This window comes from Saccostrea echinata, unplaced genomic scaffold (assembly GCF_033153115.1).
Source record: "Saccostrea echinata isolate AGI-Se365-2 ecotype Australia unplaced genomic scaffold, CSIRO_AGI_Sech_v1 ptg000012l, whole genome shotgun sequence".
In the NCBI taxonomy this organism is placed as follows: Eukaryota; Metazoa; Mollusca; class Bivalvia; order Ostreida; family Ostreidae; genus Saccostrea; species Saccostrea echinata.
The window spans coordinates 17,167,501-17,192,098 of NW_026889761.1; the positions used below are offsets into that span (position 1 = coordinate 17,167,501).

General features: G+C 35.1%; 3 protein-coding genes across 4 annotated transcripts in view; 2 read left to right on the forward strand and 1 right to left on the reverse strand.

The window, feature by feature from the left end:
* LOC133185428 (uncharacterized) overlaps positions 1 to 7,913 on the forward strand; it is a 91,998-nt gene extending 84,085 nt beyond the window's left edge. Inside the window, exons 48-59 of the mRNA XM_061320624.1 lie at positions 757 to 839; positions 1,013 to 1,115; positions 1,624 to 1,712; positions 2,115 to 2,261; positions 2,479 to 2,632; positions 3,245 to 3,365; positions 3,550 to 3,664; positions 5,392 to 5,490; positions 5,776 to 5,940; positions 6,024 to 6,134; positions 6,432 to 6,612; positions 6,799 to 7,913. Coding sequence (XP_061176608.1) covers positions 757 to 839; positions 1,013 to 1,115; positions 1,624 to 1,712; positions 2,115 to 2,261; positions 2,479 to 2,632; positions 3,245 to 3,365; positions 3,550 to 3,664; positions 5,392 to 5,490; positions 5,776 to 5,940; positions 6,024 to 6,134; positions 6,432 to 6,612; positions 6,799 to 7,037 — 1,607 coding nt within the window. The 3' untranslated portion in view covers positions 7,038 to 7,913. The remainder of the gene's footprint in view (positions 1 to 756; positions 840 to 1,012; positions 1,116 to 1,623; positions 1,713 to 2,114; positions 2,262 to 2,478; positions 2,633 to 3,244; positions 3,366 to 3,549; positions 3,665 to 5,391; positions 5,491 to 5,775; positions 5,941 to 6,023; positions 6,135 to 6,431; positions 6,613 to 6,798) is intronic.
* A 5,591-nt stretch (positions 7,914 to 13,504) lies between these two features.
* Positions 13,505 to 24,598, reverse strand: part of LOC133185435 (C2 domain-containing protein 5-like) — a 31,047-nt gene continuing 19,953 nt past the window's right edge. For both annotated transcript variants that reach the window (XM_061320632.1, XM_061320633.1), the window contains exons 24-31: positions 23,797 to 23,877; positions 23,454 to 23,543; positions 21,816 to 21,909; positions 16,519 to 16,632; positions 14,987 to 15,039; positions 14,644 to 14,769; positions 14,325 to 14,471; positions 13,505 to 13,973 (exon numbers count right to left, since the gene is read on the reverse strand). In XM_061320632.1, the coding sequence (XP_061176616.1) occupies positions 13,863 to 13,973; positions 14,325 to 14,471; positions 14,644 to 14,769; positions 14,987 to 15,039; positions 16,519 to 16,632; positions 21,816 to 21,909; positions 23,454 to 23,543; positions 23,797 to 23,877 (816 nt within the window). In that variant the 3' untranslated portion in view covers positions 13,505 to 13,862. The remainder of the gene's footprint in view (positions 13,974 to 14,324; positions 14,472 to 14,643; positions 14,770 to 14,986; positions 15,040 to 16,518; positions 16,633 to 21,815; positions 21,910 to 23,453; positions 23,544 to 23,796; positions 23,878 to 24,598) is intronic.
* On the forward strand, positions 19,953 to 21,667 carry LOC133185436 (uncharacterized). Its single transcript, XM_061320634.1, has one exon. The coding sequence runs from the start codon at positions 19,969 to 19,971 to the stop codon at positions 21,622 to 21,624; it is 1,656 nt and encodes a 551-aa protein (XP_061176618.1). The 5' UTR covers positions 19,953 to 19,968; the 3' UTR covers positions 21,625 to 21,667.

The window sequence follows — 24,598 nt, forward strand, 5'->3', positions numbered from 1 at the left end:
AATCTACTTTTCTTTCTTTGCTTTAGTGAGAGAGTTGAGGTAAAATGTTCATTTTTCAATCTGGGCTATTTTATTTGGAGAGAAATTTCATTTTGGGTCATATTTTCCAAGGGCACGGCCTTTGATTGTATAAACAGACATTTATTGTGTCTGTATAATATCTTAAGTATTGGTTTTGATAAGTATGGGGATTGATCTGATGAAGAGCTAGACTAGGATGGATTTCTCAACATGTAAATAGAATTTTTGTGTCTTTGCAAAAATTTTATAGTTTGTAATTTTAGATGGGAAATTCATGTGAGCTCCATGGATTGATTTGATGAGGATCACACTCAGGGATTCTTTTGGGGGTCACTGTGTTTAAGGGCATGATTTCTATTTCTATAAATAGATATATTGCCATTCGTAGAGGTACCGGTAGTTTGGACTTGGAGTTTCTGTTAGCGTACAAATTGAAATCAATATTGAACAGAAGACCAAATTTTGTTTTGAAGAATTCTTTAAAATTTTCACATCTGAATTTAAAAAACAAGGCAAAATTTTGTATGGGCTGTGATCATGGTATCCTATGAAAAATGTAGTGTACAATACATGATAAAATTAATACCATATTTATTTTGTCATATTGTAATAATCATGTAGATATAAATCAGATAAAATAATGAGATTTTATCATTTATCATCATTTTGACATGATACTGTTATTGTTATTTTATTTTTGATTTATCAAGTTTATATTATCAAGTTGTATTTTAGTGGGCTATAACTGTACAAGAACAGACATTGGAAATGTTATTAAACCTAGGCCTGATGATGCTTGCTTTAGGTGTGAATGCAGGGTAAGTTCAACATATTTTGTGAACAAAATCATCAGCTTTTGAGCAAAAGATGTTTAAACTTACCTGCTTTTTCAGTCATGATATTTCATACGGCTTTATATAATATTCAGTCTTTAAAACATCCATGTAGGTTTTGCCAGTCTTTTCCTGTAAATTTTAATTTTGTGTTGTAGGCAGAAAAGAACTGGATGTGCACATATGAACCTTGTGCACCTGTCAATTGTCCAGCATCAGTCTGGATCAAACCTCAAGGTCAATGCTGTCCGACTTGTCCAGGTAAGCTATATAACATAAGAATAGTCCAGGTAAAGATACCCAGGTAAACTTTGACCTGTCTAGTTTTTATAGGGAGCACAGAGAGCTTTGAAGTATGCTCGAAATCTAGCGGAAAAGTTAACAAAATTTTCACAGTAGAGTTTACACAATTTTATGATCTACTACAATTTCTTGCAAACATTAGTTATACCAGAATGTAAGTAACCATAAACTTTTCAGTGTAATGGAGATTTTGGAGAGACAGATCTAAGGTTATTCAAGTGTAGAAAAGCACATTATGTACCTGTATTATAAATTCTGTACTTGTTACTACATTCACATATTGAACATGGTAGCAAAAGAGGATCATCAGCATAAGAATGTTTGGTTTGTAATTGTACACAGACTTATGCTTATAATATCCATTAAAGCATCAATATATATCATTTTACAAGGTGAATATTGCTAAAATTAAGGATGTACATTTTATTCTGTGAATGGGATGATTAAGCATAGTTTCTATTTTAAGCTTGCCATGACCTTGAGGTGGACAGATGGTATGAGGAAGGGACTTCCTGGAGCGGGGATGATGATCCTTGTGTACATTGTGAATGTCGGGTAGGTAAAATACTGAGTATGTGGAGTAGATAAATACTGAGTATGCGGGGTAAATAAATACTGAGCATGTTGGATAGATAAATACTGAGCATGTTGGGTAGATAAATACTGAGCATGTTGGGTAGGTAAATACTGAGCATGTCAGGTTGGTAAATACTGAGCTGGAGCATGTTGGGTAGGTAAATACTGGAGCATGTACTCTACTGTAACTTTGTATTTGGTACTTCAGATGTTTAGCAAACTTTTATTTGACAGGTTTACCTGAAGTGCTTTTGCACTTACTTAAACATACCAGGATTTTATTTATTAGAATCAAGGATGAGTTCTATCTTGATTGTTCATTGGTCCTCTCAAGAGGATGGTGTGTTCTGTTGTTTGATTGGTCATTTTTATGTATTTCAGGGAGGTGATGTGTTCTGTCATGTAATTGGCTGTCCTGCAATTGTGTGTAACCGTGAACAAAGATTTATCAAACCAAAAGGGAAGTGCTGTGCCATATGTGAGGACATACCTGCTATTCCTTGCCAATACAATAGTGCTGTGTACCAGGTAGGGAAGTGTGTTAAGATTTTAGGAAAGACAAATCTGTTTTTCAAATTTTTTATACTGTCAATTTTTTGTTGTTCATTTATTTAATGTGACATTTTATCTGTATGTGATTGTACACACACCAACGTATATTTTACTTCTCACAAAAAATTCACTGTCTTGCATCCCATGCTTACATTGATTTTACGTTAGACTTAATTGATATCTTCCATGGCAGCCTGGTGAAAGCTGGAGGGTGGATGACTGTACAGACTGTCGCTGTCTGGGAGGGGTTGTCGAATGTCTGACACAGACATGCCCTCCCCTGGACTGTGACCCCAGTGATGTTGCCACAGCAACCCCAGGGTCATGTTGCCCTGTCTGTATTACAAGTAAGAAATTACACAAAACTTTGTGTTTGGATTCAGACAAAAGAAGCATGCTGACAACTGACTTCTCAATGATGTTACTTAATACAACTATTAAAATGCCATCTTATTAGATGTTATAAAATAAAAGTAATTGCCCTTCAACAGAAAGCTTACTTGTGTTTTCTGAATAATTTGCACCATGTCAGACCTTGAATGAAATTGATTTTTATTTAAAAATTACCATCCATATTATTGAGAATTTTTTCCCTTACAATATTACTTCTTACGCTAGGTATTGACTGTCCAGATGTGAAGTATGAATTTTACAGGTTGTTGAGTCAAAATTGTTAATAAAAAATAATTCGAAACAATATTGTCATAAGGTAAAGCCTATGAATTATTGTGTCCTGAATTCATAACACTGTTATTTAACAGGGGACTTTAAGATAAATCAATTTAAAACCAATTCTCACTATACCAAACTGAAATGATAAAAATATGCATAGGAAGGTTAATTTACAAATATTCAAAATTATTTTACCCAGCACATACATGTATTTTAAAATTAATCAATTAAAACTTTGAAAAAAAAAATGCCTGACATTTTAGGGGAAACTTATTTTTCTTTTCCAGAACCTGGTACATGCCTTGTGTTTGGGGATCCCCATTATTACACCTTTGATGGCACCACCATTCACTTCCAGGGTTTCTGTAAATATACCATGGCAACAGACTGTGTCAATAATGACTTTGTGTGAGTAAACTTATAAATATTTCAGTCTTCCATTATGTCATTTATTTGGTAGGTTTTAGTCGACTTGTCTGAACTTTTGCGTCAGTGAGGGGATGTGGATTTTGTAAGCTCTTTCATCAGAAGCAGAGAATCGCTATGATGAATTTATATCAGATGTTTATTATTGATATTTGTTTATTTGCAGAGTGGATGTTCACCATGACAACAGAGGGGCACCTGGACATGTGTCCTGGGCTCAAAACTTTACTATAACACTGGGGCGAAGTGTCATTGAGCTCCTACAAAATCATATTGTAGAGGTAAGTTCTAAATGAACCATAATGAGGAAGCAGTAGGTTCCTAGTAAGAAGAGGACTGAATTTTATGTGTTCATGATGTAGGTTTTTTTTATACCCCCACTCCAAAGGAAAGGAGGGTATACTGTTTTACCCTTGTGTGCCTGTGTGTCTAGATGACTGTCAGTAACAAGTTTTTGTCGTAGTTTTCTCAGCAACTACTCTTTGCAATTGCTTAAAATTTTAGCACAGTCTGTGTATGCATGCCATTTGATGGGATTCATTTTTGTACGAATCCGATGTCAACTTCCTGTATATCCATGTGTCTGTCCGTCTGTTCCAATTTTCTGTCGCAGTTTTCTCAGCATCTACTTTCGGCAGATGCTTGAAATTTTAACACTCTTTGTTAAGGCATGCTATTTTATGGGATTCCTTTTTGTACGAATCTCATGTCAACTTCAAGTTTATCCATGCCTCTGTCCATACCAAATTTCTCAACAACTACTTATGGAAGATGCTTGAAATTTAGCACACTCTTTGTTAGACATGCCATATTGTGGGATTCATTTTTAGCTCACCTGAGCTGAGCTGAAAGCTCAAGTGAGCTTTTCTGATCACCTGTTGTCTGTCATCCGTCCGTCTGTCTGTCCGTCCATCTGTAAACTTTTCACATGTTCATCTTCTCAAGAACCACTGGGCTAATTTTAACTAAAGTTGTTACAAAGCATCCTTGTGTGAAGGGGAATATGAATTATTAAAATGAAGGACCAAGCCCTCTTCCAATGGAGATAATCAAGAAAAGACAAAACTAGGGTGGGGTCATTAAAAAATCTTATCAAGAACCACTGGGCCAGAAAAGTTGAAGCTTATATGGAAACATCCTTGGGTAGTGTAAATTTGAAATTGTTCAAATCATGGAAGAGGGAATCCAAGTTTTACTTTGAAAAATATAGGAAAAATCTTTAAAAATCTTCTTCTCAAGAACCACTGAGTCAGAAAAGCTGAAACTTATATGGAAGCATTCTGGGGTAGTGTAAATTTTAAATTGTTCAAATCATGGCCCCCAAGGGGTAGGATGGGGCCACAATAGGGAATCCATATTTAAAATTGACACAGAGAGAAAAATTTTTTAAAATCTTCTTCTCAAGAACCTCTGGGTCATAAAAACTGAAACTTTTGTAGAAGCTCCCTGGGGTAGTGTAGATTCTAAATTGTTCCAATCAATTAAGAGGTAGTGTGGGGCCATAATGAGTATTACAAAGGGGAAATCTGGTGAAGAACAGCAGGGCCAAAGTTACTCAGGTGAGCGTTGTGGCCCACTGGCCTCTTGTACGAATCTGATGTCAACTTCCAGTTTATCCATGCATCTGTCCTTACCAAACAGCTGCACCTTAAATTTGTATATTCATATGAGAGTGTATATTCACATCAGAGCGGGGATATTACTAGTGAGCATTTGGCTCACAGACTTCTTGTTTTCATCAGAAAGGGAAATGTTGTAATTCCTTATTTTTAAATTTAAACTTTCAAATACAGATATATTTAATTGGCATTTTCAGGCCATCATTTTTCCTGGGAGATTTAGAAATCGGTACTTATTTTATTTTCAGAGAAAGAATGGTATAAATTATTTCAGCATTTGTCAAGGAAAAAGAGTAGTGTGTCTTCTTGTGGGAGGGTGTTACTATGTCCCTCCAACTCTGTAGTTGTACCTATGGGGGTGATCATTTTTTATGTTTTGAATGTTTTAGGTGGACGGACGACGAGTGGAGCTGCCATTCTTTAACAAGAACTTTTCTGTGGAGCACACACAGGATACTGTCCTGTTTAACACAAAACTTGGAATCAAGGTCAGGGATGTATTAATGCTAGGATTTATAAATAATTAGTCAATAGTTTGTCAGATAGGAATGTGTAAGAGATTTGGAGTTCAACAATGTGATCTTCATGTATAGCAACATGCACAACTGTAATTAAATTGTAAACTTAAACCTTACTCTACTAAGAAAAAAATAAACTGTTCAACTTGTGTAGTACAAAGCAGATAAAACTCTTGTATTGCAAAAATGCATTTATCGCAAAAATGCATTTATCATTTCAATGAAGTTGTGTTAAGTATTGTTTTATGCTAACAGTTGGTATGGAATGGAAACAGTTATGCCGAGCTCAGTGTCCCAGGGACGTATCGTAACAAGCTGTGTGGTCTGTGCGGGAACTTCAATGGGTTCCCAATGGATGACATGAAAACTAAAGGCAGACAGATCACCAACTCTCCAAGTATATTTGGCAACAGTTGGAAGGTAGAGTACCACTGGGAGTGAATTATGTCATAATGAATTATTTGATCTGAATTGTTCTTTTCATTTTGGGTATTATTTTTTAGACTTTACAGCAAGAGAATGAATTCTGTAAGGATGGCACAGATCAAGACCCATGTGTGGAGGCAGGGTACCGCGCCAGGAAGTTTGCCACCACCCAGTGTTCTATCCTCAGGGTAAGACAACCCTTACAGAAAATATCACATTTCTTAAGGCTCAGAGTATATGCTGATACGGGAATTCCAGTATCATTGATTTTTCTATAATTAGTAGGTAATTTACCCTTTTTTATTGGTCTCTCTCAAAGTTATTTTACTGTATATGTCTTTTACATCTTTACAAATTCTGAGTGTCTTTTACAAATTTATACATGTAACAAGGTAAGGATATTAGGAAGTTATTTGAAGGTCTTAAGTGTTTTGTATGTTATAGCTCTTTTTTATAACGTACTGACAGCTATTTTCTGTTTGTAGGGTCCGAAGTTCAGTCGTTGTCATCGTGCAGTAGCCCCTGACCCTTTCTATGCAGCATGTGTGTATGACTTGTGTGTATGTGGAGATAATTCTACATGTCTGTGTGACATTCTTTCCTCCTATGCTAAAGAGTGTGCTAAGGTGGGAGTGAGGCTGGAATGGAGAGAAGCAGGTCTTTGTGGTAAGTTATGCATATGTATTGATTAAAGGGGAAAGGGTTCAATTTAATTTAACAAGGGGTGCTTTATTTGCCTTAATTTCATAAATTCTTAGACAAGTTTTTTTTTTCCAATTCTGTAATTAATTTTTCTTAGTGAAATGAAATAGAGTGAACAGTACATGCATTGTTATTGTTACTGTGTTCCAGATTTTGGATGTGATGAGAGTTTGGGATTTGTGTTTGATGAGTGTGGCCCAGTTTGTCCAAGGACATGCGAGAACTATGACACACCCCTTGGTGATTTGAAAACAAATTGCTTCAAGCCCTGCATCGCCAGCTGCCAGTGTCCAGCAGATAAAGTGTTACTTAACGGGAGATGTGTGCCTTTTGATCAATGTCCAAGAATAGATCGAGGGGATATCCCAGTGGGGCCAGCACAGGGATAAAGTGTAAACATCCAAAGGGAAATTTAATATGAGCTAGGTGTGTACCAGAATAGATGGTAATCGACTTTAAGTTGTAATGTTATGGGTACATTTTTCAGTGCAATATCAGTGTTTTGAGTGTTCTGAGAATCTTATTTTCATTGGAGGTGCTGAATGAAAATATTATCATTTGTTATAACTGCAGAACACTTGTAGAAAATTAAGTGCAAGAGAACTGAGAGCTGGAATATTGAGAGGGACGATACTAAAGCTAACAATACTCATTTGATATGAATAGAATAATTGAACAAGTCAGGGACGAATGGGATCTAGCCAAACAACCAGTGACCTCAACAGAAATCCCTATTAGTGTAAATTATTTACCTGAAACATACTCATAAAATTTTTATTAGAATGCATTGTGACATTGACTCAATGGTGCAATCAACATGATTATCCCCCTTTCACACTAACATCACAAAGTTTGTGGGGTTTTTTCCCCATGAGGAGTTGCAGTGGATGCTTTGGCCAGTTTTCTTTTCAGTTAATTGTATCTTTATTGCAGTACACATATTCATATGTATTAAGAGAAAAAAGATAAACATGTATTTTGAATTTAAAACTTTTAAAGAAAATTTGCCTTGAAATATTTAGAAAAATTCTTTTGATTTAAGTATAGATATCCTCATATTTAATGTATTATACCTATGTTTGCTATCAACTTTCATTTTTGTAACCCTAAACCAGTTTTCTGATGTTATGCAAGAAAGTCTGGATTATACTGAACATTTGTAGTGATATTTTTTTTATATGATTATTTACTCTTTGATATGGTATTGATGAACAATTTTTACAGAATTTTTACAGCATTATTTGCTGTTTAGAACAATGGTTTACATTTTTAGGTCACCTGAGTCACTCAGGTGACCTATTGCTATCTGTTTTCGTCCGTCGTCGTCCGTCGTGCGTTAACTTTTGAACATTTTTAACTTCTTCTCTAGAACCGCTCAACCAATTTCAACCAAATTTGGTATATAGCATCTATGGGTGAAGAGGAACAAAAATTGTGAATTTCATGGTCCCTGCCCCCCCCCCCCCCCCCCCCCCCCGGGGCCTGAGGGGTGGGGCTAAAACCACCAAAAATAATGCAATCTTTAAAAATCTTCTTCTTTACTCCTGGACATGAAGCAGTCAAACTGTTGGCATCATTGTAATAAGCAATGAGCCCTCTACCAAAATTTTGAAATTCATGGCCCCAGGGTCAGGGGTTCTGGCCCCAGGGTGGGGCTATATAGATCATATAGTGAAAGTGCATTAATTCTTTGAAAATCTTCTTCTCTGCTCCTGGGTATTAAATAAAGTTACTAAGTAAATAGTTATGATGAGCAAGAGTGCCTCTTTTAAAATTGTGAAATTCATGGCCCCAGGGTCAGGGGTTCTGGTGTTAGGGTGGGGCTCTATTGATTATATAGTGAAAATGCATTAATTCTTTGAAAATCTTCTTCTCTGCTCCTGGGTATTAAATAAAGGAACAAAGTACATAGTTATGATGAGCAAGAGTGCCTCTTTCAAAATTGTGAAATTCATGGCCCCAGGGTCAGGGGTTCTGGTGTTAGGGGGCTCTATTGATTATATAGTGAAAATGCATTAATTCTTTGAAAATCTTCTTCTCTGCTCCTGGGTATTAAATAAAGGAACTAAGTACATAGTTATGAGCAAGAGTGCCTCTTTCAAAATTGTGAAATTCATGGCCCCAGGGTCAGGGGTTCTGGTGTTAGGGTGGGGCTCTATTGATTATATAGTGAAAATGCATTAATTCTTTGAAAATCTTCTTCTCTGCTCCTGGGTATTAAATAAAGGAACAAAGTACATAGTTATGATGAGCAAGAGTGCCTCTTTCAAAATTGTGAAATTCATGGCCCCAGGGTCAGGGGTTCTGGTGTTAGGGGGCTCTATTGATTATATAGTGAAAATGCATTAATTCTTTGAAAATCTTCTTCTCTGCTCCTGGGTATTAAATAAAGGAACTAAGTACATAGTTATGAGCAAGAGTGCCTCTTTCAAAATTGTGAAATTCATGGCCCCAGGGTCAGGGGTTCTGGTGTTAGGGTGGGGCTCTATAAATTTTATAGTGAAAAAGCATTAATTCTTTGAAAATCTTCTTCTCTGCTCCTGGGTATTAAATAAAGTAACTAAGTACATAGTTATGATGAGGAGGTGGGCCTCTTCCAGAATTGTGAAAGCCATGGCCCCAGGGTCAGGGGTTCTGGTGTTAGGGCGGGGCTCTATTGATTATATAGTGAAAATGCGTTAATTCTTTGAAAATCTTCTTCTCTGCTCCTGGGTATTTAATAAAGTAACTAAGTACATAGTTATGATGAGGAGGTGGGCCTCTTCCAGAATTGTGAAAGCCATGGCCCCAGGGTCAGGGGTTCTGGTGTTAGGGCGGGGCTCTATTGATTATATAGTGAAAATGCTTTAATTCTTTGAAAATCTTCTTCTCTGCTCCTGGGTATTAAATAAAGTTACTAGGTAAATAGTTATGATGAGCAAGAGTGCCTCTTCTAAAATTGTGAAATTCATGGCCCCAGGGTCAGGGGTTCTGGTGTTAGGGTGGGGCTCTATTGATTATATAGTGAAAATGCATTGATTCTTTGAAAATCTTCTTCTCTGCTCCTGGGTATTAAATAAAGGAATAAAGTACATTTTTATGATGAGCAAGAGTGCCTCTTCCAAAATTGTGAAATTCATGGCCCCAGGGTCAGGGGTTCTGGTGTTAGGGCGGGGCTCTATTGATTATATGGTGAAAATGCATTGATTCTTTGAAAATCTTCTTCTCTGCTAATGGAGATTATCTAAACAAACTAAGTGCATGATTATGATAGACAAGGATGCCTCTTCCAAAATTTTTAAATATATGGCCTCAGTTTTTGGGGTTCTTGAGGAGGGGGGGGGGGGGGCTAGGGCAAGAATGCTTCATCTATCAGTGTATTTAACTTCTAAATTGTTGTATTATACTCAGGTGACCGTTAAGGCCCTTGGGCCTCTTGTTTTGCTTGTATGACCCCTTTACAACATTAATGGTTGGAAGATTGAATGAGAACATGAGTTTTTGATTCGTGAAAACTTGTACACCTTGTATTTTTGAATGGGAATACAACTGTATAATTTATATACAATGTAAGAACATCATTTTCTCATGAAATATATGTTACAAAGAGCATACATGGACATTTTATATGCCTCCATATGGGGTAGATGAAATGGATATACTTGAACAATTGTACAAACTGAAATACTGCAGCAACTCATTCAAAATGTATACACACATGTAAGTAAGATTCCACAGAAGAAATATATGGTCTATTTAACAGAGAATGGCTACAGATCATGAGCATGATTAAAAAACACCACATAAAGAAACGGCTATAATTTATTCCTAAAAAGTGAGTAAACTTGGAACATTTTAAGTGAAAGCATTAAATAAAAATTACTGTATTTATTTCAAATTTTTCCTGACATGGAAATGACTTTTGGATGAAGAATTTCTTATTTTTGCTAACTGGAGGGGAGAGGGATGTGCTTACAAGCATATCTTCACAAACTTAAAAAAAGAAAATAAAAAGCAACAGTGATGTTTATATGTCTGATTTTTATTATATGCAACTATTATTTTGTATCATTATATTAACCCTTTCTCAGGGTGTAATTTGTATCAGTTTGTTGACCTGTAAACATGAACCATGCATAATGCTGTACATATTTAACAGTTTACCCTGTGCTATAATGTATAGTTTTTATATTTATTCGTGTTATGTACCTTTGAATAGATATTATTTGTATGAATGTACATTTTATTTAGGGATGTGAACAGATTTTGTATGCTGAATAGATAAATTTTATTAAATTATTAACAAATTTAGAAGGGATATTTTTTTCATGAATTGGAAATGATTGCTTAAAAAGAAATATGTATCATTCTTGATTCTAGAACTGCTAAGCTGTAAAACGATCAAGACTGGTCAAAATTATCTTAGTTAATGAACATACATTTATGAATAAAATGAGAGGTACTGTGAACGAGCTCACAAAATTTTACCCTAGCTGCATTTTTTTTAAGTGTGCATTTACAATGTTCCATATGTGACTTTAAAATTACCAAAAAAAATCTTGGTTAAAAAACAGACACATCCTGTGGTCATTAGTATTCTCGGAGGTGAGTTATTGACCTCAAATGTTCCTTCTTCAGAAAATAATGGAATCGGAAATTTTACACTTTTTCCTCCTGTAACCGAACTTGCCACAAGTTCCTTGGGCCATTTGGATATGACTTACCTTCACCTCAGGAATAATCCTTGAAGTTTTTTATCCAATACTTATCTAATAGAGACTAGGGAACTGGGCACAAATTTTATACTACTTCTACCAGTCACCTTGAACTTGCTTGAATAACCTTGGATTAAGGTCATGACACACCATAATATTGTTGAGAAGTATCAACGTGTTTTCATTATGAAAGTGTGGACAAGACATGAATCTAACAATTTTCTGCTTTGAACTTGCCAAAATGACCTTTGGTCAGATTATGACACTCTCGTAAAATCCGAGGTCCTGTGTCTGCATGATAACCTCATTGCTCAATGGCCCTGAGTGTCAAGTGTAGGTATCAAAAACCCTTCACTGGCATACATTGACGTCTCTGTATGAGTGAAACACTCTCAAATGGGACGTTAAACATCATACAACCAATCAATCAATCTTTCTCACCATGACATCATCTGTAATGCATCATCTCTGAAAATGGTAAGACAGGGGGCATCCAAGTGCATAGTGCCAGTATGTAGGGAATGGGTTTATATATATTCGGCACATTTAAGAAATATATGTAAGAGGATCAATGGCCTTATCGGTCACTCACTTCAGTATAATACCACACTTTCAAGGATAGAAAGAACTATTAAATAAAACAAAATTCACTGATAGATGAAGATATGTTGCCCAAAATCAACAGAAATATGATGATCAGGGATCAACAAAATATTCTTGAATTAATAAAGCAACAATTTATAAATTAAATACATTCACTTGTCTGCACTTGCCAGTGCTAATACCCTCCCATTTGCCACCATCACCAAACTATACAATACAAGAGTGCAGGAGCAATAAAAATCCCTCTCAAATTGGCCTTTTTTTTGGTCTTCGAACAAAATTTAATGTACAAATATGTAGTATTTTCATCCTGCGCTGTGACTTGAGTGAGATTCCTGTCCTTCCAATGTACTGTGACTTTTGTCATGTCAATCTGTAAAGCATGCGTAGGGGAGCATCTCTCTGATTTATCCGAAGAACATGAAGTAGTCCCATTCAAACAAAAGGGAACTACGCCCAAATATCCATCTCATTTGGGAAACAGTTTTTACTTTGATGTGAGTAATGTGACCTTTTCTGTATCTTCACTCTGTCTTTCATCCAACTTCCACTAAGATATACATGTACTTTATTGAATTTCACATCCAAACAAGAGACCTTTGAAAAAGATGCTGATGAATTAATTCAGTATGCCCTAAGTATGAAGAAATTTCTGGAGAGATACAAAGAGAAAGAACAATTCCTTGAAAAACAATAAAAACTGACAACAGCTGTCACCAAACAAGGAGAAGACTGGCACAGAGAAATTGACAGCATTGTCAACAAACAAAAATCTGAAATAGATGATGTGCAAACTAAACACCTTACAGAACACAAACAAAAAAAAAAATCCACAGAGAAGCAAACCATTCAGTTTGATAGTAAAATGGCACGTCTGTATTCATCTGATTCCCTAAAATAGATCACTGGTAACAGTAACTTGGATAATTGTGTTGCTGACTGTGATGCCTATGCTATAGTGCTGGTCAATTAGGCACGAAAACTCCGATCTAGATACACTGGTCATCCCTCTAATACCAAGGGATCATTTAGTCCACTCGGCATCACAACACACAATCAGAGTCAAATCCTGACAGTAATCAGTGACAACAATTTTATCCATATCCTACACCAGGATGGGCAGTTCCTCCATTACATTGATCACCGTGATTTACAGTATCCACGGGATTTATGTGTATAGACACCTATGACAACCTCTTTAATTAGCAAAGTTGTAAAATAACCCTTGATGCAACCTTTCATTCTCCAATTGCAGTTTACGTAACATTTATTGTTGATATGAAATTTAATCTGAATATAAACAATTATTTTCGTAGGTTTCTCACATGACGTCACATATAAGGTGTGATTATTCAAGATTATGAGGTTTTATGTAATGAAGCAGCCACAGATAGAAAAGAGCTATGACTGGACTCCAGACCATGGCTTGAGATGATGGATTCCTTAAGATTTAAATATCATACAAATAATGTCTACATGGACATATCAAAATAAATCAGTACAAACGTCTTGACCTGTCTCTCAACTCCTGTATCAACTAATTAAAAAAAAATTAAACAGCAGTTTTAAGATTCATTTATTATGCAGTGTTTGTGTGTGCGTAACAATTACATACACATATCCTGTAAAATGCCACCAAAGCAGGCTTTATATTTAAACCTGTCATACAGTTTACTGCTGTGTTACATCAGTCTCCTCTTGAGAAATGAAATATCAAATACTGTACATGTATCTACAATTTCTTCATTTGTAAAAGAAATTATTGTTCACCCTCTGATTAACATGAATAAAGAGAATTACAATGTATAATTTAAAAAGAAATTCCTATAGTGCAATCCACTTTGCAGAAGAGGCAGTGAGTAATACTGGCCAATAAAGGAATGCTCAGTTAAAATGTCAGTAACATGTTTAGAACTCTCATGTAATCGGTGAGTCGCTGTTTTTACGAAGAGGCTCAACAATAATGGAAAACGATTCCTCTGAAGATACAACCACAGCATCCCCACTCACATTGATCAAACACTGACTCTGTAAGAAAAGTAAATTCAGTTGATCTCTCATATCTCAAATATCAAAAAAAAATCTTAAATGCCACGGATAAGTCTAACTGAATTGAGACGGTCCTTTTTAAAGAAATGTATTTTAACCTCTGTATCTTGAAACCTTAATTATCTAGTCTTTTTTTTTGAATCCCATTAAGTTTCTGTGAACGAAGTTTGAAGCTGAGGATTCTGAAGGAATAGAGAGAAATTAATATTCTTGAAAAAAAAATGTATTTCATTATGTGTTGATTTTTACCAGAAGGACTATGTAGGTTTTTGTCTACCTATACTAGTACTAAGTCCATGCATTTAAACTTGAGTAGAAATAATTGCATACCTGGTTTTTGTGTGGATTACACATAAGAACACATTGGTTCATTCGATATGACACTAATCCATTCCCTCCAAGAGATGCTACATTAGCTCTGACATTGGCCATCACCTCAGCAACAAATGTCTGCATAAAACCTCCTTGTCCTCCAATCTTACAAAGTGAAAGTTGAAAATTTTATACATCCAATAAAACTCTGAAGATAACTGGCTTCTTAAGAAATCCTCACCAACAATATTTTAGTGTGTTAAACCAAACACAGAGGCTGTTCCGATTATTAGATGAGAATTTTGAAAGAATCAATTTCTTAACAGATAAGGTTTACCTCTCGTAATGAAGTAGACTCTCTTATAAAGAAGAAGTTGTAGTTGCCCAGGTATCGTTCAATCTTGAAGCCTGGTATACTAGGCAGTGGTGTAAGCTCCACACAGTTCTTGTGCTTCTGTACAGTCTATAAAAACTTCACAAAGTCAATTCAAGCTACCCATTAAAGGACTTTTTAAAGCCTCACCATTGGCAATCTTCATTAAATGCTAAACATTATCAAAATCAAAGACACCTTATAATCCAATTTACTTGTCATCAAGCTAACTGTGGAAAATACTGTACTTGTAAGGATAAACTTTAACTTGGCTACTGAGTTCTTGTAACACAAATCATTTACTTACATGTTCTAGAGATCTACGAACAGAGTTTTCCTTGGTCTGTCTAGTGAGGGGTACTACAATATAAAACATCATCAGCTCATTCTTTGTGTTCCCCTGGAAGTTCCCTTAGAACTAATGTCACCCTTTTCGTAGGCCCCTGTATATTTCAATCATTAGCTTACCCTTTTTGTGTCTTTGTATATTTTCATCATTATCTTACCCTTTGTGTGCCCCTGTATATTCCCCATCATTGTGTGCCCCTGTAAGTGCCCCATCATTTGCTTAGCCTTTGTGTGCCTCTACAAGTTCCTATCATTAGCTTACCCTTTGTGTGCCCCTGTAAGTTCCCCATCATTAGCTTGCACTTTGTGTGCCACTGTAAGTTCCCTATCATAAGCTTACCCTTTGTGTGCCCTGTAAGTTCCCTATCAATAACTTATCGTTCGTGTGCCCTTGTAAGTTTGCAATCATTAGCTTACCCTTTGTGTGTCCCTGTAAGTTCAACATCATTAGCTAACCCTTTGTGTGCCCCTGTGAGTTCACCATCAATAACTTACCCTTTGTTTGCCCCATATGTTTCCATCATTAGCTTACCCTTTGTGTTTCCCTTTTAGTTCACCATCATTAACTTACCCTTCATGTGCCCCTGTAAGTTTACTATCATTAGCTTACCCTTTGTGTGCCCCTACAATTCCCCATCATTAGTTTACAATTGACCCCTGTAAGTTCCCCATCATTAGCTTACCCTTTGTGTGCCCCTGTAAGTTCCCCTTCATTAGCTTACCCTTTGTTTTCCCGTTTATTCCATCATTAGCTTACCCTTTGAGTGCCCATTTTTGTTCTCCATCATTAGCTTACCTTTTGTGTGCTCCTGTAAAGGACTATATTCTGTAGTGGCCAGTATCTGCCCCCAAAATAAAACTTTGATGGAGAAATCTTTAATTATGTTCTAAGCCAGGTGGATATTTGCAGACTTCAAAGCATTAAATATTTTTATCAACTATGACATCATTAGTTAGATATGACGTCAATAAAATGACTTAAATTCCAAATTGCAATGATTTTGAGAGAAAATAGCGTATTTTACGTCGATATTTTGATTGGAAATTATCGAGCGCAGGTCTGCTCAGACTAGATCTTTTGATATAATGTGTAGAATGATAATATCAATGAAATATGTGAATATGGTACCTGAGCAAGCTTGCGCTCTATAAATACTATAGTCAAAATTGAACAAACTCTGTGTATTTTGGCCTCTATTTTAAAAATAACGGAAATCCAAATAGTTTGTGATGTCACAGAGACAAGAAAAGCCAACTATTTTTTCCAATTTCATAATACATTGCCTTAATTTGGATTATTTTATACGATATATGCACTTTTTCTCATTTCAAGAGATTTTCAAAATTTGACTATTATGGGGGCAGGAATACGCCCTTACCGTATATAGTTCTTTCCCATCATTAGCTTACCCTAAGTGTCCCCTTGTAAGTTTAGTTTACCATCATTAGTTTACCTATTGTGTACCCTGTATATTTCCATCATTAGCTTACCCCTTGTGTGTCCCTGTAAGTTCCCTATTGATCCCTCTGTTGAGAATTCCTCCATTTGAAACATCATGTCGTCTCTCTCACTGGTCCCACTGCTACTAGTGGTTGTAGCAGACACTGGAAAAAAAATTTACTGTTCAGAAGTCCTGTGCAGTATTGCTTATTATTGTATGATTGAATAATTCATATTTCTCTGATTGCTGAGATCCAACAATTTAGAAAAAATACTACCTTATATTCACCTGCATGTTACCTTCCAGGTAAATATAAGGATTTATTTTCTTTACATCGGTCTAAAAATAGATTGGGAAATTCAAAATTGATACAAATAGTTTGGGAAAGCTATTTCACTTGCTACCGACTACCACTCAGGTGAACATTACATAAGGGAATATATAATTTGGGGTGGGGGTGGTTGTGGGGGTAGGGATTGGGTGCAGGGGACCTCCCTCCTCCCCACCTCCAACATTTTTTTTTCTGAACGTAAAATTTTACTTTTAATTTAGGCCTAAAAATATTTATTGAAAGACTGGTCCCCCACTAATGGACCTTAGTCCCCCACCCCTAAAACAAAATTAGAAGTTTTAAAAAAAACTCTTTCTCTCTTTTCATGGGAGGTAATCAAAGATTTTTTTTCAGCAGTCATGCCCCCCCCCCCCCTTTTCAAAATCTATTCTTTAAAAGAGCCTGACAAAATTTCTTTTTTTCATAGCAACTAAATTAGATTTTAAAAATCCAAATTAATACAACTGATAATGTTTATTTAACCTCGCTTTTCTCATTGCATTTAGCTCACCCTTCGGGCTCGGTGAATATTGTACTCCTCAAGTGGCTAAATCATCGTTATGACCTCAAAAACAGCAATAATTTTGTATCATTAGTACTTTATCTTCAAACAGTCTTAGTAAACTTAATATCTACTTGTATAAACTGCAAACATCTCATTATTGCTCCTAATTATAATTTAATCTGACTTTCAAGCAGCATACATTATTTCAACACAATTTGTCAATTAAAAAATTTTTAGGGGAATTAGGTTTTAATAACCATCATGCCCTCTCATACACTGGACTTGCATTATATCGCCACAGGTTTACATTAGGTAACACTTTTGGCTATTTAAGATCAACATGTTTGTAAACGCATCATGTACGATACAAATAATTCGATATGCAAAACTGGTTTTACATGGTAATGGGATTAATCACTTGATTATGATAAAGGGAACTTTTCAAAGTCCACAATTCCATATATTGCGTATTCTTGTTGATAAGTTCAGACTTATTAAAATTAAAAAAGATCTTTCTATTTGTTTTATTACTTTATATAAAGATACGACTTTCCTGTAAATTACACAATTTAAATCAATCGCGTTTCATAGATATTAGAAATTTAAAACAATTACCGATTTATTTACCGACTCCGCATTTAAATATCAGACACAGTTTAAAGTCAATTTAACTATAGAAACGTGGGGTTATTCAAGTCCAAAATCGGTGAAAATTTTAATTTAAACGTACTAAATAACAAATATCATGATCATTTACACTCAATCTCGTATTTTTATTTATTTATTTATTTACTTTTTTTTTTGCTCGGATACGCCATATATAGCTTTTAACTGTCATGAAGCTTTCCTTTAAGTTTCATTATTTTAGGCTCCGTGGATTTTGAAAAGAGGGTTTTGTAAAGATGTCATCAAATTTTCACAAATTCTTTATTATCTCCCCTTGAAATTGGGAGTGGTTCTTTAAATGACACGATCTTGAATCCCCTTTACCCAAACATGTTTTGTGAGAAGTTTAGCTGAAATTGGAAAAGTGGTTCTGGAGAAAAATTGAAAATGTGAAAAGTTTACAAATAGACGCTAGACAAAATGTCATTAGTTAAGCTTGTTTGTCTAATCATTATCTTTTTTCTTGAAAAGATTGTGATACTTTTCTCTGAAGTTTATTTTTTTATGTTAATCTTTGACTTCCTTTTGTTGACCCATCCTTGCCCAGTGGTCATGATTTGATTCAATTAGTTATGTAGGAAACTTTCACATTTTACCTTCTTTTTGTTTTGTGTTTTTTCTGCCCATATAGGTCTTGAGAAAATATTCAAATGACCCTACCATATTTAATCTATTTCCTTATTTCCCCTTTATGGAGGGCATGACTTCTCATTTGAACAAATTTGAGTCCCATTCCTCAGCCAAAAATGTGTGGCAAGTTTGATTAAATTAAGTTACTGAGTAATAATATAAGAGGTTCAAAATGTGAAAAGTTTACATACACCCCCCCCCCCTCCAATTCTTTGACTCAGGTGAGAAAAAAACTATATTCCTTGTCAATTGTTTTATTTTGACAGTGTTTAAATTATTCTTTACAATGGTTTCAAAGTTTATATTTAAATATTTCTTTAACTATACAGCCTGCACATTCTCAATGATTTAAAAAATGTTGACCTTCACCTTCCGACATTTAAATCTGGTTATAAATAAACCAGGAAGATTGATTCATAGACTATGTTCTTTTTTTAGTTTTTCTATAGATATTTTCTTTGAAATGTAATGACATTTTTCACTTGTTTTATTTGTATCTTGTTTATGTGTTTCTTTCATTTTCCATAACGTTCATATATATTTAATCTTCATGTACACATTATGTACATTATTGTTTTATTTTCTATTTCAAAATACATACATAGACCTGAGTATTAAAGCTAACTATTCATCATTCAAAAAGAGAACACTTCCTAGCCTTTGAATATTTTCACTATCAATAAAAGAAAATCATTTTAAAAAATCATTAACAATGAGAGTATTGAATAAAGTACTAGTCCCCTGTCAGCAGAAATTCCTTAAAAAATCAAAGAAGTGGAACTGCATAAACAATACTAGTCCCCTACTGACAAGTGTTATTTGGTTTCCCTTAAAATAAAATAAAATAAAAAACAACACATAATTCCATCTAAAATCATTAAAGCAGAATAAACACAAACTTACTATGTTACTCATTAAGATAGACTCACATACTTAAAATCAGTTTAAAATATGTATGTGTGTCTAAGGAAAAAAGCCAAGTGGGACAGACTGACATACAGACAAAGAGGAAACTTAAAAGTCCCTCCTATTTTCATAGTAGGAGACTATATGTAGTTATGAGAAAACTATATACTGTGGAATCATTTTAATTGGGGGGGGGGGGGGGGGGAGTCAATTCTTCTTGTTCATGGGGATGCAATTTTGTTCATAACTTGTATAATCAGTAGATTAAATAAATCAATACTTTGAAAAAATTGTTACTAGGGATGTAAATTCATGGGTATGAGTGACCCACAAAATTGATAAACATTGGTCCCTAAAGAATAATATATTTTTCCTTTTGCTACATTTTCCCAGTCCTACACTTCTCACTTCTGAACAAGTTAATTGATCTTTCCAGGTAAAGCGTTTTCTGAGCTTTTCCAATGGACCCGCAGTTCAGCGCCCAGCATGTGCTGCGCTGTGACCTGTGTGAGACTTCTGTCCCTCCAATGTACTGTGACTTATGTCATGTCCAACTCTGTAAAGCATGTGTAGGGGAGCATCTCTCTGATTTATCCAAAGAACATAAAGTAGTGCCATTCAAACAAAAGGGAACTACACCCAAATGTCCAACTCATGTTGGAAAATTTTGTGAACTTCACTGTGAGAAATGTGACCTCCCTGTTTGTTCACTCTGTCTTTCATCCAACTTCCACAAAGGACATACTTTATTGAATTTACTTGAGATAATAAAAACCAAACAAGAGGCTATAGAAAAAGATGTTGACGAATTATCTTATTCAGTGTGCCCTAAATATGAAGAAATTTCATCAGAGATACAGAGAGAAAAAACAAGCCTAGAAAAACAATACAAGACACTGACAACAGCTGTCACCAAACAAGGAGAAGATTGGCATAGAGAAATTGACATCATTGTCAACAAACAAAAATCTGAAATAGATGAGATGAAAACTAAACACCTTGCTTTACTAAATAAACAGGAAAATGAAATCAAACATATCATTTCTGAAGTAAAACAGTGCATTTTTGATTTGAGAAAAATATTGGACTCCAATGATGTCTCCCTAGCCTCTGTGTACAAATCCAGGAATGATGAATTCAAAAGATTACCTCCTAGAGTCACTGTTTCATTACCAAGTTTCTTTCCTCTTCATATCAACACAGAACAGCTCCGTCAAATGTTTGGTTCTCTGTCTGCATTATCCATTGAAACAGAATTACATGGATACACAACAAAGGCATCAGAAGCTGTACCCTGTCCTCCAGAAAAGTCACTGCTTGATGAACCCGAGCTCCTCACCACAATAGACACTGGGTGTAAATCTCTTAAGAGTGTTACCTGTTTCTGTGATGAAGAAATCTGGACATGTGGGAATGACAACATCATGAAATTGTATAGCTTCCAGGGCAAGCTACTGAAGTCAATCCGAACCAAGTCATGGAACTATCCATGTGACATAGCAGTGACAAGGAGTGGAGATCTAGTTTATACTGACACTGATGCAAGAACTGTAAACATAGTGCAGAATGACCAGATACAGGAAGTGATCCAACTACAGGAGTGGATACCTTACTATGTCTGTAGTACCTCCTCTGGTGACCTCCTGGTTACTATGTACAGTGATGACTATAAACAATCAAAAGCTGTCCGATACTCTGGTTCCATTCAGAAACAAACCATTCAGTTTGATAGCAAAGGTAAACCTCTGTATTCATCTGGTGACATTAAATACATGAGTGAGAACAGGAACCTGGATATCTGTGTGGCTGATTGGGGAGCCAAAGCAGTAGTGGTTGTTAATCAGGAAGGAAAACTCCAATTTAGATACACTGGTCATCCCTCTACTAACAAGGTATCATTTAATCCAGTTGGCATCACAACAAACAGCCAAAGTCAGATCCTGACATCAGACAGCTATCACAAACGTATCCACATCCTAGATCAGGATGGACAATTACTCCTTTACATTGATAACTGTGATCTACACATTCCTTGGGGTTTATGTGTAGACACCAGAGACAACCTCTTTGTGGCTGAGCTTAACAGTGGTAAAGTGAAGAAAATCAAATACATGTAAACAATTAGGGAAGTGCATATGATGGAGATATGAACTTAGTAGACAGAGGAAAGAACAATACCTTGATGTCTGATTCATTCAGTATATTTTTTCACTTGATTATGTAATCCATGTAGACAGAGGTTTGATTTGTTACTTAAATATTTCCTTCCAGTTGCAAAATAAAAGTTGAGTTGTATTTAAACATATACCTGCTTTGAGTAGATTTTCTTTGCTGTATGTTTGAAGTTCAAATGCAGAATCTGAAACGTTTTCTAAAGAACAGCACACACCAGTTAGTGTTATCTGGAAAAATAAAATTAAACAGTTGTCATTTGATTTTTCAATTTTTAAAATTCGATCATTCATACCTAGTGATTTTTCTACATTTTTTTAAAAGGGGCCTGGGCCTTTACCATTGGGAAAAATCATTGACATTTGTGCCAACTTGGGAATTATTGCTTATAAAATAACAAATTAGACGCAGTTCTACATTAAATTTTACAACTTTCTTATTATTTATAATCTTTGAAAGTTGTCAATGATTGTCTTTATATTTTTCATCATGGTTTTATTTTGGGGAAAAAGCAACTTAAATTGGGAAAAACTTGGTAATTTTTGAAAGGGGAAAGGGCCGATATTCGGACCTAAATTTGTTGTGGAAAAATCACTGATACCGTAAAAGCAAGCTGCATGACATGTTTTTATGACCTGCTAACCCTACACATTTTCATGTAAATAATATACTACATATACAATCAACGATGAAACAGCTTTTATTTGCAGCTTCCGAACTTTCATGTACTGGGTCAGGGCTCTCACACAACTTTTTCGGAATGCGGCTGGGGCTGTCAAAATATGGAAAATAGCAACCTTTTGGGAAATTTTGGGATGACCATTATACTCTAAAATCATGATACATTGGGCTTCTGGTCTTTGTTATCAACTAAATTTTTGTTTAGCAATATAGAGGAATATGAATAGCCAGTTTAGGTATTAGATGTCCGACTATATTTTCTTTTATTTTTGGTAGAAAGGACTATAAGTATTAGGAAAATTAACACATTCAATTGGGAAAAAGGTACCTTTTATGAATGGGGAATGTGGCCCTTGAACGGCCCCAATAACAGACAATCGAGAGCCCTGCTTAAGTACATGTATTTGGTCACTAAGGTTTTTTAATCACTGAGCAACATTGGTCATTTCCCAGTCCTTTTTATTTGTTGAAAATGTTAAGAAAGGGTGGCTTAATATACACTGTGTAATAATTTTTCATCCCTCTTCTGAAAAGAGATCATTCAGACCACACGGCATCAGAACAGACAGCCAAAGTCAGACCCTGACATCAGAAATGATCTGTTACATGTATTTAGTACACAGTAAAGGTTGAATTTATGATGTAATAGATTATAAGATTTATAAATATTCTAACTGCTTAACATCCTTTGTAAATTGAAAAGCTCATTTACCAACCCCATTTTATAAGGCATGTCACATGAAACAAAATGTATTTTTTTGCCCTATACAGACAACAAACTGGTTTGTAGTAACTTCAGATAATATTATAGTAAAACTTGGTCCTAGGGACCTGTGAATTTACTCTATCAAAGTCTATACCACACAGACAGCAGGGAGACATCTGTATACCATACAGACAGCAGGGAGACATCTGTATACCATACAGACAGCAGGGAGACATCTGTACACCAAGACAGCAGGGACACATCTGTACACCTGTCCTATCTGTACTTACCTGCATTTCTCTGTCCTCTGGGAGATCCCGACAAAGTCTATACCACACAGACAGCTGGGGGAGAGGGACATCTATAAGCTATCCTACCTGTACTTACCTGTATTTCTCTGTCCTCTGGGAGATCCACACTAAAGTCTATACCACACAGACAACAGGGTGACATCCTGCGTAACTTGTAACATATTTTCTGAAATCCACAGAACAAACATCCATATAGAAATTAAACATCAACTTTATACAATGTACATGAATTTATATCTATACTTACTGATACTTTAAGAATAAACTGATATACAATTGTCCAAAATAGAAGCTGTATGTAATCATTACTAAGCCAAGGCAAAAATATTACCAGGTAATTAACCTTTGTTAAAAAAGAGGTAGAACAAAATGTGGGTAACAATTAATCAGAAACTAAAGTATCTATAAATTTTACTGACCTTGACTAGATTTTCAAAGATATCTATAAAACTGCTTTTGGAAGTAGACACAAACTCTTGTCTCCAAATCTGAGTAAACATCTGAAATAAGGAAATAACATATCAGGTCAATGCCAAAGAATACATTAAATATAAAGTGCCACTGTAAATCACTTTTTATTTGCAAGAACTTTATTTTTGCGTAAATACACAATACAGTGTGCTCGCAAAAATTTCATTCTCACGTATAATAGTATTCCTTAAGATTATATAGAACAATAACCACAATTCGTGAAAATTTTATCTCGCTAATAAAGAGTCAATGACTATCTCGCGAAAATAAAGTGTTGCGAAAATTTAGTGATCTACAGAATCTGTAATTCAAATAAATACACGTATTTTTGACAGTTATAAATTTTATCAAATAGTGACAGGTATGCATACAATGCACATGATCAGTATCCATCATATAGGTATTTAAACCAAGATATGATTAGAAACTCAACTTTTATAACCCAGAGGCAAGGTTTAACTTAATTTATATGTATACAGTTGAACCTCATTATCTTGAACTTAATGGGACAGATGAAAAACTTTGAGATATCAGAGTATTTGTGATATCAAGGGTAAAATACTTCACGAATAATGTAGATTCCTAAATATACGCAGGGAATTAATTATCACATAATTTCGCGAGAAGCACCACTCATAAATAAAATTATTTGCTTTTATTTTTATGGTGCTGAAATCAATGTAAAATCTCTTGATCAAACATGCAGCCACTAATAAATTATTGTTTTCAAGATTTGGCAGCAAAGAGCCA

Excerpts from the sequence above, each read along its gene's own strand:
- LOC133185436 (XM_061320634.1), top strand. The coding sequence starts at position 19,969 with ATGGACCCGCAGTTCAGCGCCCAGCATGTGCTGCGCTGTGACCTGTGT.